Here is a 22,391-nt window from a genome sequence, read left to right on the forward strand (position 1 = left end):
GGCACAGGTAAGGGCACCGGCCCCCAAGCCTGACAGCCTGCGTTCAATCCCTGGTTGTAAAAAGCACAAACTCCTAAAGGCAACCCTCCGATCTCATGTGTTGTGCCACATTCACACCCACATACACAAGTAATGTAACTTTTAAAGATTCAAAGTGCAAGAATAATCAATGAACACCAATTCTAACCGGCTGCATTAACAAAGCACATTCAGGTTCCCCAAGGATCAAGATGTGGTCTTGTCCTGCCAAGCCCGCAGCTCAGCTTCCCCATCTTTAGCACTCAGTTCTGGCACGTGCTTATGCAAACACACCCCACTGTGGGCATCTTCACATGAGCACCTCAACAAGACTGAACACGAACACCACCCTGCTGCCCTGTGTGGCTGTGGCCTCACCTACCCTTTTCCCTGAAGGTGGCACTCCCTCCCTCTACCCCTCCAGCGTGAGAAGCACATCTCCAACAATTCAGGATTTTAAAGTGAGGCAAACACGCCAAGAGCTTGTTTGTCAAGTTCCAAAAACACAAGCATGACCAGTTGTATGATTCAAGGATTTATTAAGTCATACATGCAAAACATACTGCTAACCGCATTAGCAAAAGATCAATGTAAAAACACTCCACAATTCTGCAACTGTCAATTGAAAAAAGTTTGTTCTAGTGGTTGGAAGGCCCAACACTGTTCTTGCCAGTGAGTCAGGTTGTACAGAACAGCGTTACGTTAGCACTAGCAGTTGACAGAACCTCACAGACCCAAAGGAACATCTCTAGGCAGAGCCACCACAGGAAGTGTGTCCACATGGGTGAGGTCTAGAGGGGCAGCATTAGTCACATGACAGTGTTGGTACTCTGGCAAGACAGTGATGTTTAGAAGATTCATAGTTTTAGAATTATCTAAAATAGTTTAAAAACTGTAAAGCTGCAACACATGATTTTTACACCTAGTTACTAGAAAACTAAGGAAAGCACTTATTAGCTTTGAATAAAGTAAAGTGAAAACAGGAATACACTTCTACTAAGCTACCAAAAAGGAAAAAAAAAAAAAAAAAAAAAAAAAAAAAACTTCAAATGCATTATCAGAAAGATCTTATAGTACAGGTCAGACATATTGCTCGTTAAGAAGGGGGTTCTAAAGAAAAGCACTTGCTAAGTTAGCAACCATGGGGTGGGGGTGGCCAGTTTAAATATGGATTTCCCCCATCTGGGGAGGGACGGCAGTGTAGGGGAAAGGAAAGGCTCGAGAGACACTGATAAGACCGGCCATTTGTCACCTACTGTATCTGACAGAAATTAACCGTTAAAATCTTTACCCGTGACAATTTTATTCAGTTGAATTACTCCATGTACAATGTAGTGTAAAGTAACCTCTACTTCATATTAGTCAAAATACTGTCTTAATCCTTTGATCATGTCGTGTTTCACACACTCCACCCAGCACACCCAAGACTAGGAACAGAATACTTCATTAGAGGCAACCCAGGAACCAGAGTTCTGTTCAAAGTCTGCAAAAGCTAGTCAACTGGAATTTCAGAAAACTCACTATGAAATCAAAGGGCTGAGCTGTTACACTCACTCACTGTGACGTACAGTACAAAGTTACGTAATGAACATGGGCTGATAAGTTACAGGTGCGTTACATGGCAACGTGTCGTTAAGGAGGCTGTGCTGCTGCGTCACACCGTCTGGAAACTAGAGAAGGGTCTGCACCCCGACTCCAGAAGCTGCAGTCTTCTTAAAAACAAAAGTCTCGACAGTTTAGTGCGTAAGTGTTCTCAGCACAACGCAACTTAGTTCAGAAGATATTTTGGCAATTCTTAATCTGAGCAAGAATAGGGGATTTGAAAAATAAGGCTTTAAGAAGGCTTGTCATTTAGGGCTGAATTTTAATAGACCATAAGTTGGAATTCTTACATTTAAAACAGAACCTTAAAATTATTGACTGGTTCATTGGTTCAAAATGGTTTTATGGAAAAATTAATCTGTAACAAAAACTTGGCATCAAATGCGAAGGCTCCACCGTTTTTGAGCAAAGCGTACAAAGGTTCCAGGGACAGGACCAAGAATGAGGGGCTCAGACATTTACAACAACAGGCATTTTCTCTTCCTCTTCTTGACAGGAGGTGGACAGAGAACTGCTCGGATAGCTTCATCAAACACTGTCTTGAGGCCTCGCTGTGTGAGTGCTGAGCACTCCAGGTATTTGACAGCGCCTAGAAAAGAAAGACAGCCACAGGCATTGATAGCTACTCCAGGGGCAATGACTTGCCATGGGACTTAAAATCAGAATAGTTCCCCTGGACTAAGCATGGCTCAGCAGCCAACTCCCACATCAACACAAAGGCCAGCAAAGGCCTGGCTTGGCTGAGTGCCTGAAGCAAAGAGACCCCTAAGTAGGAGCACTTTCCTTTCTCGGACGGACTCTAGCCGGTTGTCCTCAGGACTGCAAAGCAGAAACAAGAAATGAGGGTTTCATACCGATCTCTTTTGCCATGGCTAGCCCCTGCGGGTAGGTGATAGGAGTCAGCTTCTTCTCCTTCAGCTTCTCAATCGTATCCTTATCATCCCTGAGATCAAGCTTCGTCCCCACTAGGATGATGGGAGTGTTGGGACAGTGGTGTCGCACTTCAGGATACCACTAGATGAGAAGAAAGAAAGAAGGCCATGCTACTCCCCTCCTGTACAGTCTTCCTTCACCCAGCTTATATGCAGTGAGTACCAAACCTCTAGGCACTGCTGCCCCCACAGAGATTCCTGCCTTCTACTTGAGCCTTAAAGAACCATGTGTACCCTGGCTAACCAAGGCCCCCAAAAGAGGACAATACAACAGACCCCACCTGTCAAGAACCAGGACAAAAAGGCAGTATGAAAAAGCACCCCCAAAGGAAATCACTTCTGTTTTTGGAAAAGAAATCTAATTTATAGGATCATCCTAGAAAATCCACCATCAGCTCAAGGGGGAGAACACAGAAGCCAGACAGCTCCATTGTTCCCACCATGGCCCCAGCTCTACATCAACCCTCACCCTTCTCACTAAGTTGGTGCAAGACGCTGGGGCAGAAAGAAATAGCCACTAGCTCAATCCTGAAGTGCTTGGCACAACTGTGACAAGAGCTTACTTCCCAAAGAAATTAAGTTCTACACACCCACAATCTAAAGCCATGAACTTAAAAATGACCCACTCCTTCAGTACAGTTACTAAAGTCAAGTTAAACAATTTAAAAGTTCCCAGCAGCTAATGGCATTAATTTTACTTTTTAATATTTCTGAGACTGACATTATGCAACAAGCACTCTGTAAGTGGCACTTACCTTTGCACGGACATTTTCAAATGATGCAGGACTCACAAGGGAAAAGCAAATTAAGAACACGTCCTACAGAAAGGAAACACAGGCAACATGTAGAGGACAACCTTAAACTGCCCGAGAGCTCTGCTTCAATGACCTGTCAGAGGCACTTCACGCCTCCTGCACCCGGCAGCTAGGTCCTCACTACTGCCCACTTACCCACACCCCACCCCAGTTAGCCAGATGACCCCCAAACCATTACCAAGCCAGATAAGCAGCCTTCTGGAGAAAACTGCTGGAAGCCATTTGAGGTTCAAGAGTTATCAAATCACACTCCTAGAAGGCCACTTTCCAATCATGCCCAACTGGGAACCGAATTACCGTTATCAACACAGAAACTCTTCTGAAAAACCGTGTCTCGGGCTCATGGATATAGAGTTGGTTTTAAATACATCATCTACCAAGATGCACTTTTCACTAAGTGCACATTAAACACAAACCTTCCCAGCTCTCCAGCAGGGAGGAAACTCAGTGTGACTTCTGCCAATGACAAGCATCAACCACATCCCAGCACTGTCACAGCTTCCAAGCACACTCAGGGGCCTCTGGAAAACTTGCCCCCGGGCAGCTGTGCCCCCCAAAGAATGCAAAGGAAACTGCTGCCTATAAAACCTGAGTTTTTCTTCCTATCTGGTATTGCACGTGAAATAAAATTCAGATATTTGCCTGTATAAAATAATGCCAAGAGTTTCTAAAATGCTAGGCTTATCAGTACACAGTCCTAGAAAATGCAATTATGATATTTTGTGAAATGCATACGGTTCCCAACCTAGCACCTTAAACCATCCAGCTGTTATCTCTTACCTGAAAAGGAAAGAAACATCCCACACAACAGCTTTTTTATAAATGACATTGTTTACTTCAATGCTGGCGCATGCACAAGCCTATCAGAGAATCACCAAGGCCTCCCAGCATCCAAGTTGATTCCAAACCCTCTCAAAGCACAGTTGGGTTAGCTCACCAGCACTGCACAGCCATTCCTGCAGCCCACCACACAGAACACCAGAGTAAGAGAAAAGGCCCTGGGAGTGAGGTTAGTCTGGCTCAGCACAAAACCACCAGTGGACCCTCCACACCTGCGCTTCCTACCATCCCAGGGGCTTCCCGAAGCCCCTTCTTTCACATGGGAGGAGGGAAGCAAGCAGTTCATGGACCACTTCAATCAACTGGTAGTCAACAGTCAGGCTCCAGTGAAGGCTTATTTCATCAAGTGAAACCTTTCCTTGAGTGAATTGGATAGAAAACACTCAAGGAACTCGAGGCTCAACAGTAGTCTTGGGAGACTAAGGGAGATGAGAGAAGAGACAAAGCTTGAGGCTGAAGTCGACTGAAAGTCTTACATACGGCAATCGGCTTGTCTCTGCCCCTGGAGGTCCTATCTTTACCACTTGTGTCTCCAACCTAGTAATGCAGGAGAACTTTGCTTGAGTTCAGTATAAACTAAGAAATATAAAAGTCAATATAACCTGTTAATCTTCATCAGAAGTTGTCTCAGCCCTCCTGAGGAATCCAAAGGTGTACAAGGACTTAATACCTCTTAGAAACCAAGAGCCACAAAATCTTTACTCCATGAAGCCTGGAGCCAAAGGGCTGTCCCCTCCACAGATCAACAAGGAAGTCAAGGGAACACTGGGCCTGCCACCAAAGCACTCCCACTGTGGTATACTTGCCAGAATTTAACACATCCCACAGAGCTCAAAGTGTTCAGGTGTCCCTTAACATAAAAAGGCCTGTTGATGGCACCCATTAGTGACAAGATCTTCAAGAACTCTGCCGCAGTTCCCAGAGAAAGGCCAAAGGAACCCTCAAAGATTGATGATGCACTTGCTATAGGCACAGTGAGGCTTTCCAGACAGAGCCAGAGGAGCCAACCTGGGACATCAGCCACCTGCCCCAGTTCTGGAGCAGTGTGGATTCAGACTTCAGTTACTTACTCAAATGAAGTGTTATTCAAACTCAGGTCCCTTTGCATCAGAATCAAAGAGACCACCGCTTGAAGGCAATTTTATAAGTGACAATCTTTTCCATTTCCATCATAATATTTTCCATTTGTTTTTATCCTCAGTAAAAATGGACCCACTTACTCTCCCAATATTGAAAATCCCAAAAATTCTTATAAAGACAAGCAAGGCAATTATTTTCATTTCACCTCACTCAAGCTTTGTATTTACAATTCAAAGAGTATAATTTCCATGGACTCCAGGTTTCCATCTGTGGGCTATTTCCAAAGGTGCCCTTAAGAAACTGACACAATGTGCCCCACACAAAACAGAACAAAACAAAAACACATATTGTTTCATTGTGGCCATGACAGTCATCAGGACAGGTCAGAAAACAGCTGGAGCACCTCTGGCCTCATTCCCTCCACCCTCCTTGGCGCTTCAGCACCTTCCAGATAGTGGGGAAGCACACACAAGTGGACCAACCACACTTCCAATTGCATGCATTATGCCATCTGCCTCTTCCAGTTCTTGTTCTTTTGGCCCCTCCCCTTGGCCTAATCACAGCTTTCATTAAGGTCATCATTGTCCAACACTTTTCTCCTACCATCATCCCTTCCAGCCTTGCTTTCCTGGTAACGGGGCACAATGGGTTACGCTACTTACTGGTGGTGTCCCTGGCCCTCCTCCCCATCCCTGTGACAGCACCCATCTCTCCTTTTTCATGGTCACTGACCCATCTTTCCTGGGGACTTTACAACTTTCCTCAGATCACCAGGATACTTGTTAATTGCACCAGGTTCCTAGCATGCCTTTAGTAAATGTGAGTCTCCCATGTCACCAACTGCTTCTCCAGCACCAGTCAAAAGTACAGCCAGAGCTGAAAGAGACAGTTCAGTTAGTAACATGCTTGCTGCATAGGATGAGGACACCTGGGGTAAGCCCAGCACCCAGTGAGACCATGTCTCAAAAAGCACAGGGTGGTTCTTAAGGGACAAGACCTGAGGTTAACCTCTGCAACACAAAAGACACAGACACACACACCAACTACAGCTAGAGTGGTCCTACTTGCCACACCTTTGCCTGACAGTTATACCGTCCCTAGTATGAGCCAGCTTTTAGAATGAGACAGGGCAGAGTAAAAGGTGGCTGAAACCTCCCCACCACAGAACTATGGTGGTTTTTATTCTACTCTCCCCCAAACACTTTCTCTCTGTAGTTCAAGTTCATATCTGCATTTTTCTTTCTGTTCTTTTCCTATTTAATATAGGGATTTCACACACAGGGAAAATAACCAAGGCTTACATACACAGCGGAGAAAAAGCAAATCTAAAAAAAAGTTGGACAGGCATTCCCAAGAAAATAGACCCTGGAAAAAGTCTGCAGCCCCTCACACCTAGAAGCTGGCCAGATGCTGACAGCTTCACTTGGGTGGAGGTGTCCCTAAAAATTCTCACAAGCGCCCAGGCCTCCCTGTGAGCATGCTGAGGTCACCAACTTTGAGAGGCACAGAACAGTAGCAGTGTCAGCCCCACTGCATCTTGCCACCCTCTGGACAGAACTTCCTAAAACACAAGGCTGTCACACTCAGCCAGAGCAAACCCCTTTCACTGAGTCCTACATACCCCCAATGTGTTTCCCTCACGGCAAAGAGCAGCACACCCTATTCTGGCTAATTGCAAGTAGTTTCTAGTGACCTCTGGCTGGAGAACTAGACATCTAATAGTCATCTTAACAAAGGCTAAACCAACCCTTTGAAAATCAAAACTGCATCAGGCAGTGGTGGTATATAACACTCAGCTCAGGAGGTAGGGGCAGGTGGATTTCTGAGTTCAAGGCCAGCTTGGCCTATAAAGCAAGTTCTGGGGTAGTCAGAGCTACAGAGAGAAACCCTATCTAGAAAAACAAAGCTAATGATGATGATGGTGGTGATAATGAAAATAAGAAAGCAAATCAAAGCTGCAACCAGGTGTGGGCACTCAGAACTGTAATCCCAGGGACTAGAGATGATGGCTTTGTTCTGTGAATGCAAAAACTGGCTGCTCTTCTATAGGACCCAGGTTTGATTCCCAGCACCCATGTGGCAGTTTATAACTATCCCTAACTCCAGTTCAAAAGGATTTGATCTGGCCCCTGTAGACATCAGGCATGCACATGGTACACATCCAAACATGTAAGCAAATATTCATACACACAAAAACAAACAAATTTTAAAATATCACTCTAAGTTGCAGACCACCCTAGGACACATACTAGGCTACATACTGTCTCAAAATATCAATGGCCACAGGAAGTGCTAACATCTCTTTTTTGGTGTGCTCCAAACAAGAGTCTTCTCCTTGGCTCTTGAGAAGAATATGTGAGAAGTTTTTTCATGAGTCACATAAATGGCTTATAGTTCAAAGAGCCAGGACCTTGTACTAGTCAGCAGAGATGGAGTAAAAACCAGCCAGGAAATCCCACGTCTGCTCATAGTATGACAGTGTAGCCCACAGCAAGGTGGACTTCTGGGCACTGGCATTTGAGCATAACTTCCCCATCACAGAGAGCCCTAGCAGGAAGTGTTCAGCTAAAGAAAGTGCTCTTTCCTCTTTGCTCCTATGGACCCCCACCTCACCACCTACACTGGAACATGGCACATCAGCAGACTCTTGTCTTGCTCCTTTCTTGCTACTCAGTCCTTATAGAAGGAAACCGTCCACCTGTTCTTCACAGATAAGACACAGTAAGTTTATAATACCCACTTTGAGTCAGGCCTCACACACACCGTTATGGCTCATTCACTCTGGAAAGAGACCACCTCACTCATCTGTGATACTCAGCACACAGTCTGATTCTTGCCAAGTCACCTTTGACTTGCTAAGAATGACTCCCTTAGACAGAAAGGCCTCACCCTATTCTGTACCCATTGAGTCACAACAGGGTGGCTCTCATTTCTCAGAAATGATGCCACACCCTTCCAGACACATCCACTGGGCTGAATATATACCAATTTCTGTGTTTTCAAATCCACTTAAAATCTGGAATTATTCAGCATCCATTAGATGTAAAGCATTTCTCAAGACTGAAGACTGCAATCATCTCATGATTGTGAACTGATTTTAAATACTTAATCACAGTTAATTTTTAGCACAGGATTAACTGAAAAAAAAAAAAAAAAAAAAAAAAAAACACACACACACCAAACCCACCCAATTCCTTCTTACATTTTGGTCTTTATTTAGCACTATTAACTAAAATTCATCTACAACCCAATTAACAGAAGCCTACAGTTCAAAACTACAGTATCTGGACAACACTTCCACTGAGAAAAAAGTATCCTCTGACACATAAAACGATCACCAACTAAACAGGAAGTTCATTTAAAAACACAAAGGTGTAGACTGGAACTAATTCATGACACTCCAAAGTAAGGGCTAAGTAGGTTACAGCTGCCCAGGCAGGTTTCAAAGACTACCTTTCTCTAAGATGCCTCCAATCCCAGGCCAGACCCCCCCCCACCTCCCCAGTAAACAATGAGGGGCATAAAGAGAACACAAGGAATGCTCATCCAAACAAAGTCTAGTTAGAGGAGCCTCTGCTTATCAAATCTGTAATGTGGGAGGAGCAAGTGGGCACTAGTGGGTATGGCCTGTGCCAGAACCGGTGTGCACACAACATGTATTATTTTGTTGTTTTTTTCTGAAACAAGGTTGTACAATATAGGCTATCCTCGAACTCACAGACATCTGTCTGCCTTGTCTCCAAAGTCCTGAGATTATAAGCTTGAACCAACACACCTGGTCTGAGACACTAACTCATCTTATACTGGTGACAAGCAGGCAGAGGCCAGAGATGAAGAAATTGCTGAGAATGCACAGGTAGGTACAAAGTACAGGCCCTGAATCTAACACAGTCCTTCTGCTGACTTTAAGGCTTGTCACTTTATCACCAAAACTGTTCTAAGATACACTCTTCTTTCCTTACCTCCCTGAGCTGGTTTGCAGACAGGCAAATGCTCTACCCTGGCCCTAAGATACACAGTCTAAAATGAAGAGCACGCATCAAGATAAGCAAATGACGAATGCTGCATTATAACACTGTCTTCCAAGTAGCCACTGTTCTTGCCAACCACTGCTCTAATTAGCTTCAGGTAAAAGATCAGTCATTTGGCTACCTCATAAAGAAGATAACCTAACCTAAAAAATCTTTTTCCTGGCTATACACAAAGGTATACTTTGCAAAACTGAAGCCTCCATCTACACTAAAGACTTAGCACTGAAGTCAAGAACTATGTGCTTATGCGGGAAAATATTAACCCTAAGATAAATTCATTAATTCAGTTGAAAGAAATACTTTTTTTGAGACAGGGTCTCATGTAGTACAGTCTGGAACTTACTATGTAACCAAGAATAACCTTGATCATTACTTCAGATTATAGGCACAAGCCACTAAGTCTAGTTATATGGTGCCAGGGATGGAACCCAAGGCTGTGAATGCCAGGCAATCATTCTACCAACTGAGCAACACCCCCAGCTTAAGAAACCTTAATAATAACTCCTTAATTTGTTTTTTTTGGAGACAAAAATCTCAAAGTATAGGTCAAGGTGGCCTCAAACTTGTAGCAAAAGTTGCCTTAGTTTCCCAAGTGCAAGGTGACAGGTATGAGCCATCATGCCCAACCTAATTGCTCAATTTCATTTTACAGAACAAAACCATCACAAAACAAGCGTCTTTCAAAGTAACTGCTGTTAGGAACAACTCTGCAAAACCAAATATAAGACAGTACCTGTACTGTGTGGTTGTCGGGGAGTGGTGAAGCCTGACTTTAATCACAGCACTTGGGAGGCAGAGGCAGGTGGATCTCTGAGTTGGAGGCCAGCCTGGTCTACAGAGCAAGTTCCAGGACAGGCTCCAAAGCCACAGAGAAACCCTATCTCGAAAAACCAAAAGATTGCAAAGTAAAAAAGGCTGAATAACTGGTAATATTCAAAAACCCAAATTCTGGCTTGCATCTAAGGAGGTATTTACTACTGAACTAATTAATTTACCTTCACTTACATGATCACAGAACCCAGTCACAGCAACACAAGCAGGTCTGTGTGCACTGCCCATTAGGTGAACACTGAAGAATTATACAGTCTGAAACATAGTAAAAATCAATTGTAAGCCTTACTGTTTGTGGATAGGAGAGGGGACGCAATCTGTCATAATCTTCTTGTCCAGCTGTATCCCATAAGCCCAGATTCACTGGCTTTCCATCTACCATAACATTGGCAGAATAGTTGTCAAAGCTGTAGAACAGGACAAGAAAAGGTTAGTCACAGACACGGAGACTAAGTCACAGTCCCTAGGCTTCCCAAAGGAGGTATGCTATAGGGAAGAGGCAGGCCTGGAGGCTACTAGTCCAAAAACATCCCTGAGGCATGAGAAACTGCCTGGAGAGGTGGGTTGAAAAACAGGACACAGGGAATCAATCATAAACACAACCAGAAAGATGAGAGAGAAAAAAAAAAAAAAAAAAAAAAACCAAAGGACAGATTAGTGACTTAACAAGGAAACAAATACAAACTCAAAATGAACTCTGCCTTTAATAAACAGAAGGGTTTTCTCTGCAGAGAAAAAAGACAACATGAAAGAGTTCCTCTTCCAAATGCCACTTGTCAAGTTTTTTGTGGACATATTTTGTTCACTTTCAACCAGTATCCTCAGTTAAAGTGTCACCTATGCCGAGTGCACACCTGACCACATTAAGTGTGTAAATTAGCCTGAAATTGCTACATACAAATTAGTTAATTACAGTAAGTGGCACCCCAGAAGTCTATCCACCAAGGCAGGAGATTACTACTACTCAGAAACAAAACAAACCCAAAAACTCAAGAGCCTGGAGCAGGATCAGGTCAGGAGTTTAAGGTCAACCTGAGCTATATAATACCCCATCTAAAAAACAAAAACAACTTTACAATTGCAATTTAAAACAAGACAGTCTTTATTAGTTTTGCTGGCATGTATGTATGTATGTACAGCACATGTATGACTGGTACCCATGGAATTCAGAATTCATACCCCCTAAAACTGGAGCTGCCATGTGGATACTGGGAATCAAATCCAGATCCTAAGAGAACAGCCAGTGCTCTTAGCCACCGAGTCTTTTCTCCAGCACCAAGACAAATATCTTAATGCATCAATTTTAAGGCTAAAGGGGCTTATTCTTATTACATGTAGTACTTAAAAACAGGGACTGTTAAGTATAAAAGCAAAGTTTAAACTAATGTGATTTACAGACTGTACTGACCAAAGCTGCCTTTATAAAGTACACAGGGGAAACAAGATAATCAAGAGTTCAAAGCCAGCCTGGGTCATACAGTAAAACCCTAGTGGTTCCCATAGGGTCTGAGCCTTCAGGGCTGCACTGGATACAAATGAGAGGACAGAGCTCTGAAGCATCAGAACTATCATGAGAAAAGCACTTTTTCTTCCCACTCAACTGGGCTACCCATAAAGACTTGGCTCCCTAGAATCCAACTCTTCCCCACCCCCACGTTTCACCTCTACAGCCCTGTAACAGTGACATGGAACCAAATGATGACTTGCCAGAAAGGCCAATTAAACCTATAATACTCCATGCTCCAGTTCCCACAGAGCCAGGTTATCAGAAACCGAACTGCTATGGACAGGCTCTGGCTTTCTTTACATCCCTCAGCCCATGCACTTCATAGTGTAATTCTGTCTTCTAAATGTCTAAAAAAAAAATCAATCAGGAAACTATACATTCCCTCATGAGCCTCATATAAAGAAATCATACATTAAACAACTCATTTTTTTTTTTTTTTTGAAGCTCTAAATACTTAACAATCAGATTCTAGTCAACATTTGAGAAGAAACACTATTCATTCATGTATGTACTGACAAGGGCTTTATAGATTAATAGAAAAAGATATCAGATTGGTTCCCAATCTGAGGAGGATACTCACACAGTGGGGATGTACTCTCCAGGAAATGCATTGGTTGTGTAACTGATCAGCAGGCAGGTTTTACCAACAGCTCTGAAGGGAGAGAAAAGTGCTGTTTAGTCAATGTGAACACAATCCTGCTATAATCTAGAAAATAGCTACACCACATCCATAAGCATAAACAAATGAGTTTTCTATCATTTAACACTTTGTATATATGTTTTATCTTAAAAACAAAACCAAATCTTTGTATTTCTCAGAAAAATTGACTGAGCAACCTCCCTTTCTATGTGGCATCTGGAGAAGCAGTCAGGAAGTCTGTATTAAGGACAAGACTCAGAGAAGCACTTGACATAAAGTTCCCTCCACCCCCCCCCCCAGGAACATCTTCCACTCACAGTCGATTACTAATATGTGAACATGGCTGCCTTTGTAACCTGCACTGTTATTTCTCAAGTACTGACTAAGGCTGCCTCTAAGTGGCAAAGCTCTCCAACTCCCATGCCCCTCCCCCCCCCAGAGCCTGTCCCTAACAGCACAGCCAGTTAAGCAGCCACAGGGCTCTCACTCATATATGCACATCACCTCTCACCCTCAATCTTCACAAGCTCTGAAAGGAGCTAACATCATATATCCTAAACATGTTAATGAAGGACACAAACTTCTCAAACAGCTGCAAAGAGAGAGCAAAAGAGAAACATGCAGAAGTAAGTAACAGTAAGGGGATAGACAGCTACTGCTATCACTAGTGAACCCTCAGGCAGACGTTATGGTACTGTCTGAAAAGCTCCCAACCACCTGAAATATTTTTTGAGACTATTACTAAAAATGAAGGTTGCCGCACCATTTACAAAAAAATAAATAAGATAAAATTCCTACGTTTCACCATAGTCCACAATCAACTCCAAGAACATCTTGAAGGCTCAGTCCAAACAGCTCTGTAATGAGCCAAGCTGGCTGCTGTCTTCTGATGGTTTACTAAGGTCAGGGTGATAAACATACTGATGTTGATTTGGAAGAGTCTGCAGCTCAATGCAGGCCACTGTAAACTGCAGTTCACTATCCAGAAGGCAAGCTTTGCACTTGCCTTCCATTCTTTGAGGATAAAGGCTCCACAAGGACAGAAGCTCAACCACTCAGTCTTGCCAATACTTGCTTGACTTGTAACATTATAAGGGCCTTAATGAAGTTGGAACTCCCCACCCTAAAGACCTTACTGTCAAACATTACATCACCAGCAGGTAACTTCCAATCCCTAACGGCTTTCTAAACAGAAATGATTCATCATTTATCTTGTGAAAGTCTTAGAATGTCAAAACAAACCTGTATGAGCAAGAGCCTAAGATGTGGAAAGGCCTAGAGCAGAGATTCAGGTGAAGTTTCTGGCACATTCCAACTTCCCTTTCTGCCTCTGCTCTTGCTCATAAGCAGATGCACTCAACTACAGTGAGCATTAATTCAATACCAATGTACGGCAACAAAGGAAGATCCTAGGTGCTGAGATACTGCAGGAAATAAGACTCATGGGACAGCCAGGAGAGGGGGGGCTCAAACAAAATGAGTTCCACTCTAGCTAGGGCTACTTAGTGAGAACCTACTTCAAACAAACCAACAAAAACAGGATGGTGGAAGAGGGTAGAAGATGATCAAAGTGCATTCCACACATACATGAAGTGTCAATGAAGGCTCTTAGTACAAATAATATATGTAATAATTAAAATCTCAGCAGTAGAATGCTTACCTAGTACACAGAAATTCTGTATTCATTCCCCAACACTTCACCTTCCTCATACCACCATCCTTCCCCAGCATTCTAGGCAAGCCTTATACCCGATCTGTACACTCCATCTAGAGAATCCTTCATCTTTGAAAGGCCCAACTGGAAGAGACTGCAATATCTGGTATTGAGAATTTTGTTGTTGTTGTTTATAAGAATGTGTGTGTGTGGCACATGTCACAGCATGCAGGAGATAAAAAAAAGTTATTGTAGTCGTCCTCAACCTAGGGGTCGAATGACCCTTTTACAGGGGTTGCCTAAGATCATCAGAAAACATTTACATTACAAAGTACAACAGTGGCAAAATTACAGTTATGAAGTAGCAAGGAAATTAATTTTATTGTTGGGGGGGTCACCAAACACAAGGAACTATATTAAAGTGTCACAGCATTAGGAAGGTTGAGAACCACTGCTTTAAGGGAATAAATAGGTCCTCCCCTCCTACCATGTGTACCCCAGGGATGGAGCTCAGGTTGTCAAGCTTGTCAGCAAGTACCTTCTGAAGTGGTCTCACTACACAACCCTGATGGCTTTGAACTAACTATACCAGGTTAGTTTTGAATTTGTGTCCAACATGATCCTTTGACCCATTTACCTCTGCCTCCTCGGTGCTGGGGTTACAGTTGTGTGCCACCATACAGGGCTGGAAATGTAATTATTAATCATTACTAACTACACTTTATGTTCTATAAAAACTTGACTATAGGGTTGGTACTGCAGCTCAGTTGGCCTAGCATGCATCTGAACTACAGGAAGGAACGTCAAGAATATGTTCACACGGAGAATGGAAGCCGTATTTGGTCACAGCCATGACTGACACTGCAGCAGAATTTCTGGAAGTTTCTATCTGCTTTGGAATTTTCTACATTTGTATATTTAACTTCCTTTAGTCTTTAAACTCTAGGAAATGAGCCTTGATCTACTGTAAGAAACTCCTGTCCATTCTATATTAGCTCTTCCATGTACATGACATTACTATTTCTTTAACTATCTGTACTTCCTGTCCCATCCTGCAGAAAGGGCTAAGAGTGAAGTCCACACATGATTTCCGTTCCTATTCAAGTCTTCATTTTCCTGTCAAGAGAACTTTGTATTTCATGCCCCCTCTGCTTTGATCAGCTTTATTGTTATTTTCTGAAACCTACAAACCAAACCTTAAAGCACAAATCAATAACCTGAAAGCATTTACAACTTCCTCAGATTGGAAAGCATGTAGCTGGGCTGTAGTGGCGCATGCCTTTAATCCCAGCACTCAGGAGGCAGGTGAACTCTTGTGAGTTCTAGACCGGGTCTACAGAATGAGTTCCAGGACAACTAAGGCTACACAGAGAATCCCTGCCTAGAAAACCCGGGGGGTGGGGGGAACATAGAGAGGTTGGCAAGATGGCTGGGCTGGTGTTTAAGAGCACTTGCTGCTTGAGTTGGATTTCCAACATACACAGAGAGCTCTCAACACTTATAACTCTTCTGCAGGCATCTGCATGTATGCATGCATACACCCCGACACTCTTACTACACAAAAAACCTTTAAAAGTATGTAAGAAAACTGGCTGTGTATCGTGGCACTTGGGAGTCTTAAAGAGAAGGGTTGCTTCAAGTTCAAATCCTGCATGGATTACTTAGCAAAACCCTGTCCAAGAGAAAAAACAAGAAATCTCCATTGGCTGTTGCACAGTGGTAGAGGCTTACCTAGCATACACAATTCCCTGAATACCATGCCCAGCACCGAGGAATGGGGTGTAGATCTAAAAAGAATAAAGAACTTTTTGCATGGCCTTGTATGACAGAATATTCCTAAGACCAAAAAACTAGACTCATCCAGTAACAACTGTAAATCAAATGCAGACCAGGTTACACTGTCTAAAAGCACAGAGATAGGGTGGACCAAAAAGTCAATCTTAAGGGCAGGCAGGGTATGGTGATGAATACTTGTCTAACTCTTAGAAAGGGGGCAGGAGGATCCATAGTTTTGTCTAGCCTTGGGTACAGAGGAGTTTGGAGGCTACTCTGGGCTGTATGAGACCCTGTTTCAAAACTAAGATAGGAGCTGGAGAGATGGCTCTGAGATTAAGAGAGCTTGTTGCTATTCCAGAGGTCTCAACTTCAGGACCCAGGTCCCAGATCAGGCAGCTCACAACCTCCGTAACTCTGCCTTCAGAGTATTCAATACCATCCCCTGGCCTCTGTGGACACACGGACACACACACACACACACACACGTTTTAAAGTAAAAAATGAAATGGCAGATGATTGAGAACGATGTCTCTCCCTCCATGTAGACGTGTGTATGTGCATAGCCAAAATATGCACATGATCTCCTCTCTCATATTTCCCAAGTGACTCAAAGATCTTCAACTAAGGTCCGAAACTTCTCTGAGAAGGAACAGTGACTCTTTAACAATATTCCTTCCACAAATACACGTGAAGAACAACAAGTCTATGTTCAGAAAAATAGATGAATCAGTAAGAATAGTTCAGTACCAGGAAAAGAGTTCTCCAATTCAGAACTCTCAAGTTTATGAGCCAGAAACATCATAACCAATGGGTATAAAGATAGTCATTAACACCAGTAAAGACTACAAATTAAGACTGTACAAAGTTTCTCAAACACTGAAGACTGAAGGTACTACACATACTAGAGATGAGGCTTCCAGGAGGCTTTACTCTAGAACACCCCTCTCAATTCTGAAATCATCCAATCAAGGGAGTAGCAAATGAGAGTGCAGTGAAGAGAAGAACAAAGTTTTTTTAAAAGTTATTTTTATGAAAGGCTAGAGATGCTTCAGAGATTAAGAGCAGAGCTCAGGTTCAATTGACAGCACCCATATGGTGGCTCTCAACAGTCTTTAACTCCAGTTCCAGGGGACCCAAAGCACTCTTCTGGCTTCCAAGGACACTAAGGACTCGGTACATAAACATACATGTAGGCAAAACACTCATGTATATAAAATAATAATAAAACAAAAATTTGGAAGCCAGTGTGGAATTCAAGTACCTTCATAATAGGCCAAAATAAACACAGAAGTCCACATCACAAGAAAACAAAAACTCAAGAGAAGCTTAAGCAAATTCACAGTCACACCATCACTGTTCAATGGAAGCAGAGTAAAATGTGTCCATTCCTGTAAGGATGACATCATAGGAGGCTGAACTAGCAAAGTTCCTGGACAGCAATGGCTAAGTTAGACACTGAACTGGACCCAAGTCCAGATGTAGATAAGAAGGAAACTTCAAGACATTCGAGTGTCAGCTTTCGGTCAGCCACAACTAAACCAGTGCTATTAAAAACCACTGAGGTAGTTGTGATGGCACATCTCTGCAAGCCCCACACTTAAGAGGTGAAGGCAGAACAAAGCTAGAGGCTAGGGGTGGGTGAGGATTTAATGGAGTAGAACACTCACCCACCAAATGTGAGGCCCTGGGTTTAGTTCACAGCACCAGAGCACAGAAAAAAGGTGGGTGCATGCGAAAGAGTAAGAACCTAGGCTGGCTCAGTAGGGCTCAGCACATGCCACACTAACACCAAGAGAAACACACAAGTTGTTTTCAGAAACCACCTGATAATAAGCTTTAAATCTCTCACATTTTAATATCCACTGCCAATTAACTACCGAACAGAGACTAACCCACCAGGAGCATATATGGTCATAACAGAATTTGTAAATGTAATTCCTCAAAAGAACTTTTAAGTAAGAAAGTCCCCAATTTGTATGACCCCAGTTTGTCATCACTCCTTATATTAAAAGGCACATTAAGAGATTTTTAGCCCTGTAAAATTTATTATACTATATATGTCATTAGGCTTGACTGCTTTAAATTTTTCAGAATAAAAGGCATTCCAACTATATCTCAAGCATAGCTTATTTGATGAAAAGCAAAAAAAAAAAATTACTGTCATGAAAAGCTATGTATTTATACTTCTAAACCAGTGCTTTTCAACCTTCCTAACCTTTTAATCCAGTTCCTCATGTTATGGTAACCATACAATTATTTTGTTGCTACTTCATAATTGTAATTTTGCTAGTTTGAATTGTAATGTAAATATCTTGGTATGTAACTCCAAGGGAGTCACAACCCACAGGCTGAGAACCAATGTTCTAAACCAATGTTTGCTATACATTAAAAGTGTAAATTTCAATCTTCTGGTAAATGTACATTTCCCTTCTGTCACTTAGCCCCAACAATATCTCTGTCAAATACAGTATATAAAAGCACACTGAGAAAGCCAGGCAACGGTGGTGCACACCTTTAATTCCAGCACTCAGGAGGCAGAGGCAGGCAGATGTCTTTGAGTCTGAGGCCCTGGTCTACAAAGTGAGTTCCAGGGTAGGCTCCAAAGCTACAGAGAAACCCTGTCTCAAAAAAACAAAACACAACAATACATGCACGAACACACACACACACACACACACACACACACACACACACACACACACACACACACACACCTCTATCCCAAGAAGGTTTGAAGAGACACTCAATGGTTAGGCGCACTGGCTGCTCTTGCAGCAGAGAACTCAAATTCAATTCCCCAGCACCCACATGTCGACTCAACAATCTGTCACTCCAGTTCCAGGGGATCCAACACCCTCTTTCTGGCCTCCTTGGACACCAGACACATACATGCAAGCAAAACAATCATACATATTTACTATTTTTAAAGTACAGTTACCTGTAGTAATACACAACTTTAATCCAGCATTCAGATAAACATTGAGAAACTCTATTTTTAAAAAAGTATACTGGGGGTAGGAAGATGTCTCAACAGGTAAAGGTAAGCCTGACTACCTGAGTTCAATCCCTGGGACCCACAAGGGCAGGAGAGTGCCAATTCCTTCAGGTTTTTCTATGACCTTCATTAGCTTGCTCGCCATGGCAACAAGCTGCCTTCTACACACATACAAGTAAATATAAAAACAATGAAGGCTTTTTTTTTTTTTTAAAGTAGACTGAAAAATTCAAGACCAGGAACTACATTTCTAACATTCTTCACTGACCCTTATAGTAAAAACTAACACAACAACCCTAAAACAATGGTATTAAGAATGGGGCTAGTGAGAGTAGATCAGTGAGTACTTGTCTAACACACAAGAAATTAGGCACTGGAACATACACACACAGACACAGCAACAATGGTAACCAGCAGTTCCAAGCACTCCACAAGGACCAGGGACTCAAGAGCCTCTTAATATTCAGCATCTTGTTTAGTCTTGCTTAACTTTCCCTACAGACATCTCTCTTGATAGAAGAATGACAGGCTGAGGGTTATTCCAGAAGTTAAATTAATGGGGGTCTGGAGAGACTCAGCAGTTAAGTGCACTGGCTGTTCTTCAAGATGATCTGGGTTAGATTCCTAGCACCCCACAGAGGTTCACAACTGTCAGTATCTCCAGTTTCAGGGGGTCCTCTGTTGGCACAAACAGATGGCACAGATGTACACGCAGACAAGACATCCATACACATAAAAAAATTAAAAATAAGCAAAAGAAAGTAGTGGGAATGCAAGGAAGAACCAGTCCCACAGCAGGCATTCTGCAAGTATTTGACTTTGTTTCTAAAGCCAGTAACTGGCCAAGATGCATCTCAGCTGTCCAGCACTTGCCAAGGAGCATAAGGCCCTAAATTCCAACTCTAGCACAGGAGAGAAAGCAGACCTACAACATATCTGTTAGTATCAAATAAACTTAATCATCAGCATACCTGTTGAATGTGTATTTCAGTCTTAAAAGTAGCTTCTTTGAGAATGTCTTCCAATATATTTTGATCATATTTGTCCCCACTCCTCCTTCTCCCTCCTCCCAGCTTCACATCCCCCTCTTAAAAACACACCTAGTCCAATTTGTGATGTCTATATATTCATGAGTGTGGGGCCATCCACTGGAGCTAGGTGGATCTACCAAGAGCCACACCCATAAAGAAAACCAACTCTCCCACCCCCAGAAGCCATCAAGGGTCCATTCCTACACAGCTTAGGCCCTCTCCGCCCTGGGCTAGGATTCTGTACAGCTGCTGTTGAGTTCACAAGTGTAGTCCTGAAAATACTGTTTCCGTCTAGTGTCCCTGACCTCTGGTTTTTTAAATCTCCCTTTTTCCTCTATGGTCCCCAAGCTTTGGATGACCAAGGATTCTGGTGACAATTTAACTTATGAAAAGCTAGTAAATGTGGTAGGACTTCCCAGTTTGCAAAAGCATTTTTAACTTTTACAAGTTCAGATAACTTTCAAACATTCCCCAGGAAAAGTACTATGTTTAGTCCATTCACAATACAAAACAACAAAAACCAAAAAATAAAAACCAAACCTTCACTTAAAGCAGACCTCATGGCTCACACCTGTAAACCCAACACTTCCAAGGCTGTCGCAGGAGCATCATCATCGAGGACCAAGACACAGAAAGACCCTGGCTCCAAACTTCGCTTCAACTCTGCCATTATCAAACTATCCCAAGTGACTAAACAAAACTTTCCTTTAAGAGGCAAGAGAAAAGCAGCATACACAGTCCTATCCCAATGTGTAGTTGCATATTATATACACTGAACCATGTCCCTAAGACTTCCTGTTTGTGAAAAATCCCACAGACATGTAACTCCCCCCCCCCAAAAAAAAGGTTGTCTGACCGTTTGGCTGAATGAGTTACAGGAACAATCCCAAATGTCTAATGTAGAGTTAATGCAAAAAACGATCTAGAAAATCGATCATGAATCCAGGGACTGAGATTTTGGAAAATCGGTGTTCGCTGCATTCGAGGAAGACATTAACTAAGTTTGCAATGCATTATACTGAACTTGAAAATGTACCAGTTGCATTTTGCGTTTGAGGAAACTGGTAGTAGCAAATCTCCGAGCTTCCTCGTTAACACGAACCTACACAAGCAACGCTGAGACGCGATTTTGCTCCGATTACACTGAGATTCTTGTTTCTACCGAAGGGGGGTTGGGGGAGAACTGCATAAGACCAGTCTTGTCTCCCTCAAGGGCCTGAAACCATCACCAACAGTCATGAAAAGAATTGCCTCGAGTAACAGGGAGCTGGATCTGCTACGTCCATATCTAATGCCTTCCAAGGGGCTCAGTTTTAAACAACGTTCAATGGACTGTCTTCATCACTCACTCCTTCAGCTAGCATTCCACTAACTTTCTTGGCGAAAAGTGTGAAAATTAGTATTTTTTATAAAACCCTGCAAAGTCGAAGCAACCGAGTCCGTTCCTAACTTCCAGGTCACCCAAGTGACCGGTGCAAACATGCATCGAGTAAGACCGACTTGGAGGCCGTTACCTATCCCAGTTCTCGGGAGAATCCTGAGTTAATGAAGAAACTAGACTTCCTTTTGCCAAAAACAATACACACACACAAAAAAAAAAGCAAAATTTTCAAACCAGTCTCGTCTACGTGCCAACGAGAGCAGGGCGACGGGCGGTGTCCGGCCCAGGAAGAAAGCAGGAGGGTGGAGTTCACTTTTCCCTCCGGCCCGCTCGCCCAGGCCCTCCCCCAACCAGAAGCCGGAACCAGGCCTGGGAGGGTGGGAGGTCCGCGCCCCCAGAAAGACGGGCGCGCGCTCTACGCCAGCCCGAGGCTTTTCAGGCCTGGGGAACCCGAGTGCCGCCCGCCCCCGATGGCGCCGCGTACGACACCCCCTCCGTAGCCCCGTAGCCACGGTCGCGCACTCACCCGTCTCCCACCACCACACACTTGATGGCCTGCATCTGGGCCGCTCTGTGGGCCGCAGCGGCGGCGGCCGGTCACTGAGGCGGGAAGCGGCGGGCTCGGGGAGCGCGGGGCGAGAGGGTGCGAGGCTGCGGGCGGCCGGGCGCCGAGTGCCGGGACCGCTGTCCACGCCGCCTGGCCCTCAGCGGACTGGAAGGCGAAGCACAGCAGCAGCCACCACCCAAAGCAGAGGAAAACTGCAGAGAAACAGGAAATGGCCGCTCCACTCACATCCGGCCTCCCCTCCCCCTCGGTGCCGTCGACGCAGCTCCCAGGCTCCGGGCGGGGCCGCTCCCGCCCGCGCCGTTCCTGGGTTCCACTGGCTTTCGGGAACGCTCGGGAAAGCTCGGAAGCACTCGGCTCCAGTCCGCGAACGCGCCTCGAAGAGCCGCGAGGCGGGGCGTCCGCCATCTTGGCACGCTAATGCATCCCGGGCGTGACCAAGTTTAGTAAGGTGTTTGGATTCTCGAGTTAGCAGTTCGGGTCCCTGGTAGAGCCCATTCTCTCGCCTCCACTCCCGCCAACGCCATGGGAAGATTCTTGAGATCCCCCTCCCCCTTGTTATGCGATAACTACAATATGCTGCGGCATAAGATCCTTCTAGAAAAGTCTATATAGCTTGCGCTACAATGAGATCCTGTGAGATATACCCCAGTTAGAATGCCTGCCAGCACGTACAACCTGGGGTTCCATCCC

At 43.8% G+C, this 22,391-nt stretch overlaps 1 protein-coding gene across 2 annotated transcripts; it reads right to left on the bottom strand.

Moving 5' to 3' along the window:
- Window positions 1-537: 537 nt before the first annotated feature.
- On the bottom strand, window positions 538-21,942 carry Rac1 (Rac family small GTPase 1). Of its 2 annotated transcripts, XM_051205426.1 has the most exons (7): window positions 21,660-21,942; window positions 12,237-12,308; window positions 10,439-10,556; window positions 4,688-4,744; window positions 3,308-3,370; window positions 2,475-2,634; window positions 538-2,209 (listed from the first exon to the last, which is right to left on the bottom strand). In XM_051205426.1, exons 1-7 carry the CDS (start codon window positions 21,692-21,694, stop codon window positions 2,079-2,081), a joined length of 636 nt encoding a protein of 211 aa, XP_051061383.1. In that variant the 5' UTR covers window positions 21,695-21,942; the 3' UTR covers window positions 538-2,078. The 2 variants fall into 2 exon arrangements, with proteins under 2 accessions (XP_051061383.1, XP_051061384.1); XM_051205427.1 differs by lacking the exon at window positions 4,688-4,744 and having other exon boundaries at window positions 21,660-21,937.
- Between the last annotated feature and the right edge of the window lie 449 nt (window positions 21,943-22,391).

The sequence above is a fragment of the Phodopus roborovskii genome, unplaced genomic scaffold (assembly GCF_943737965.1).
Source record: "Phodopus roborovskii unplaced genomic scaffold, PHOROB, whole genome shotgun sequence".
NCBI classification, from domain to species: domain Eukaryota; kingdom Metazoa; phylum Chordata; class Mammalia; order Rodentia; family Cricetidae; genus Phodopus; species Phodopus roborovskii.

Coding starts and splice junctions, on each gene's coding strand:
- Rac1 (XM_051205426.1), bottom strand. CDS start 21,694: ATGCAGGCCATCAAGTGTGTGGTGGTGGGAGACGG. Junction 3,371..4,687: donor GCAGAGACAAGCCGATTGCC/GTATGTAAGACT, acceptor TCCTTTCTGTAG/GACGTGTTCTTAATTTGCTT. Junction 2,635..3,307: donor TTGAAAATGTCCGTGCAAAG/GTAAGTGCCACT, acceptor CTTCTCATCTAG/TGGTATCCTGAAGTGCGACA.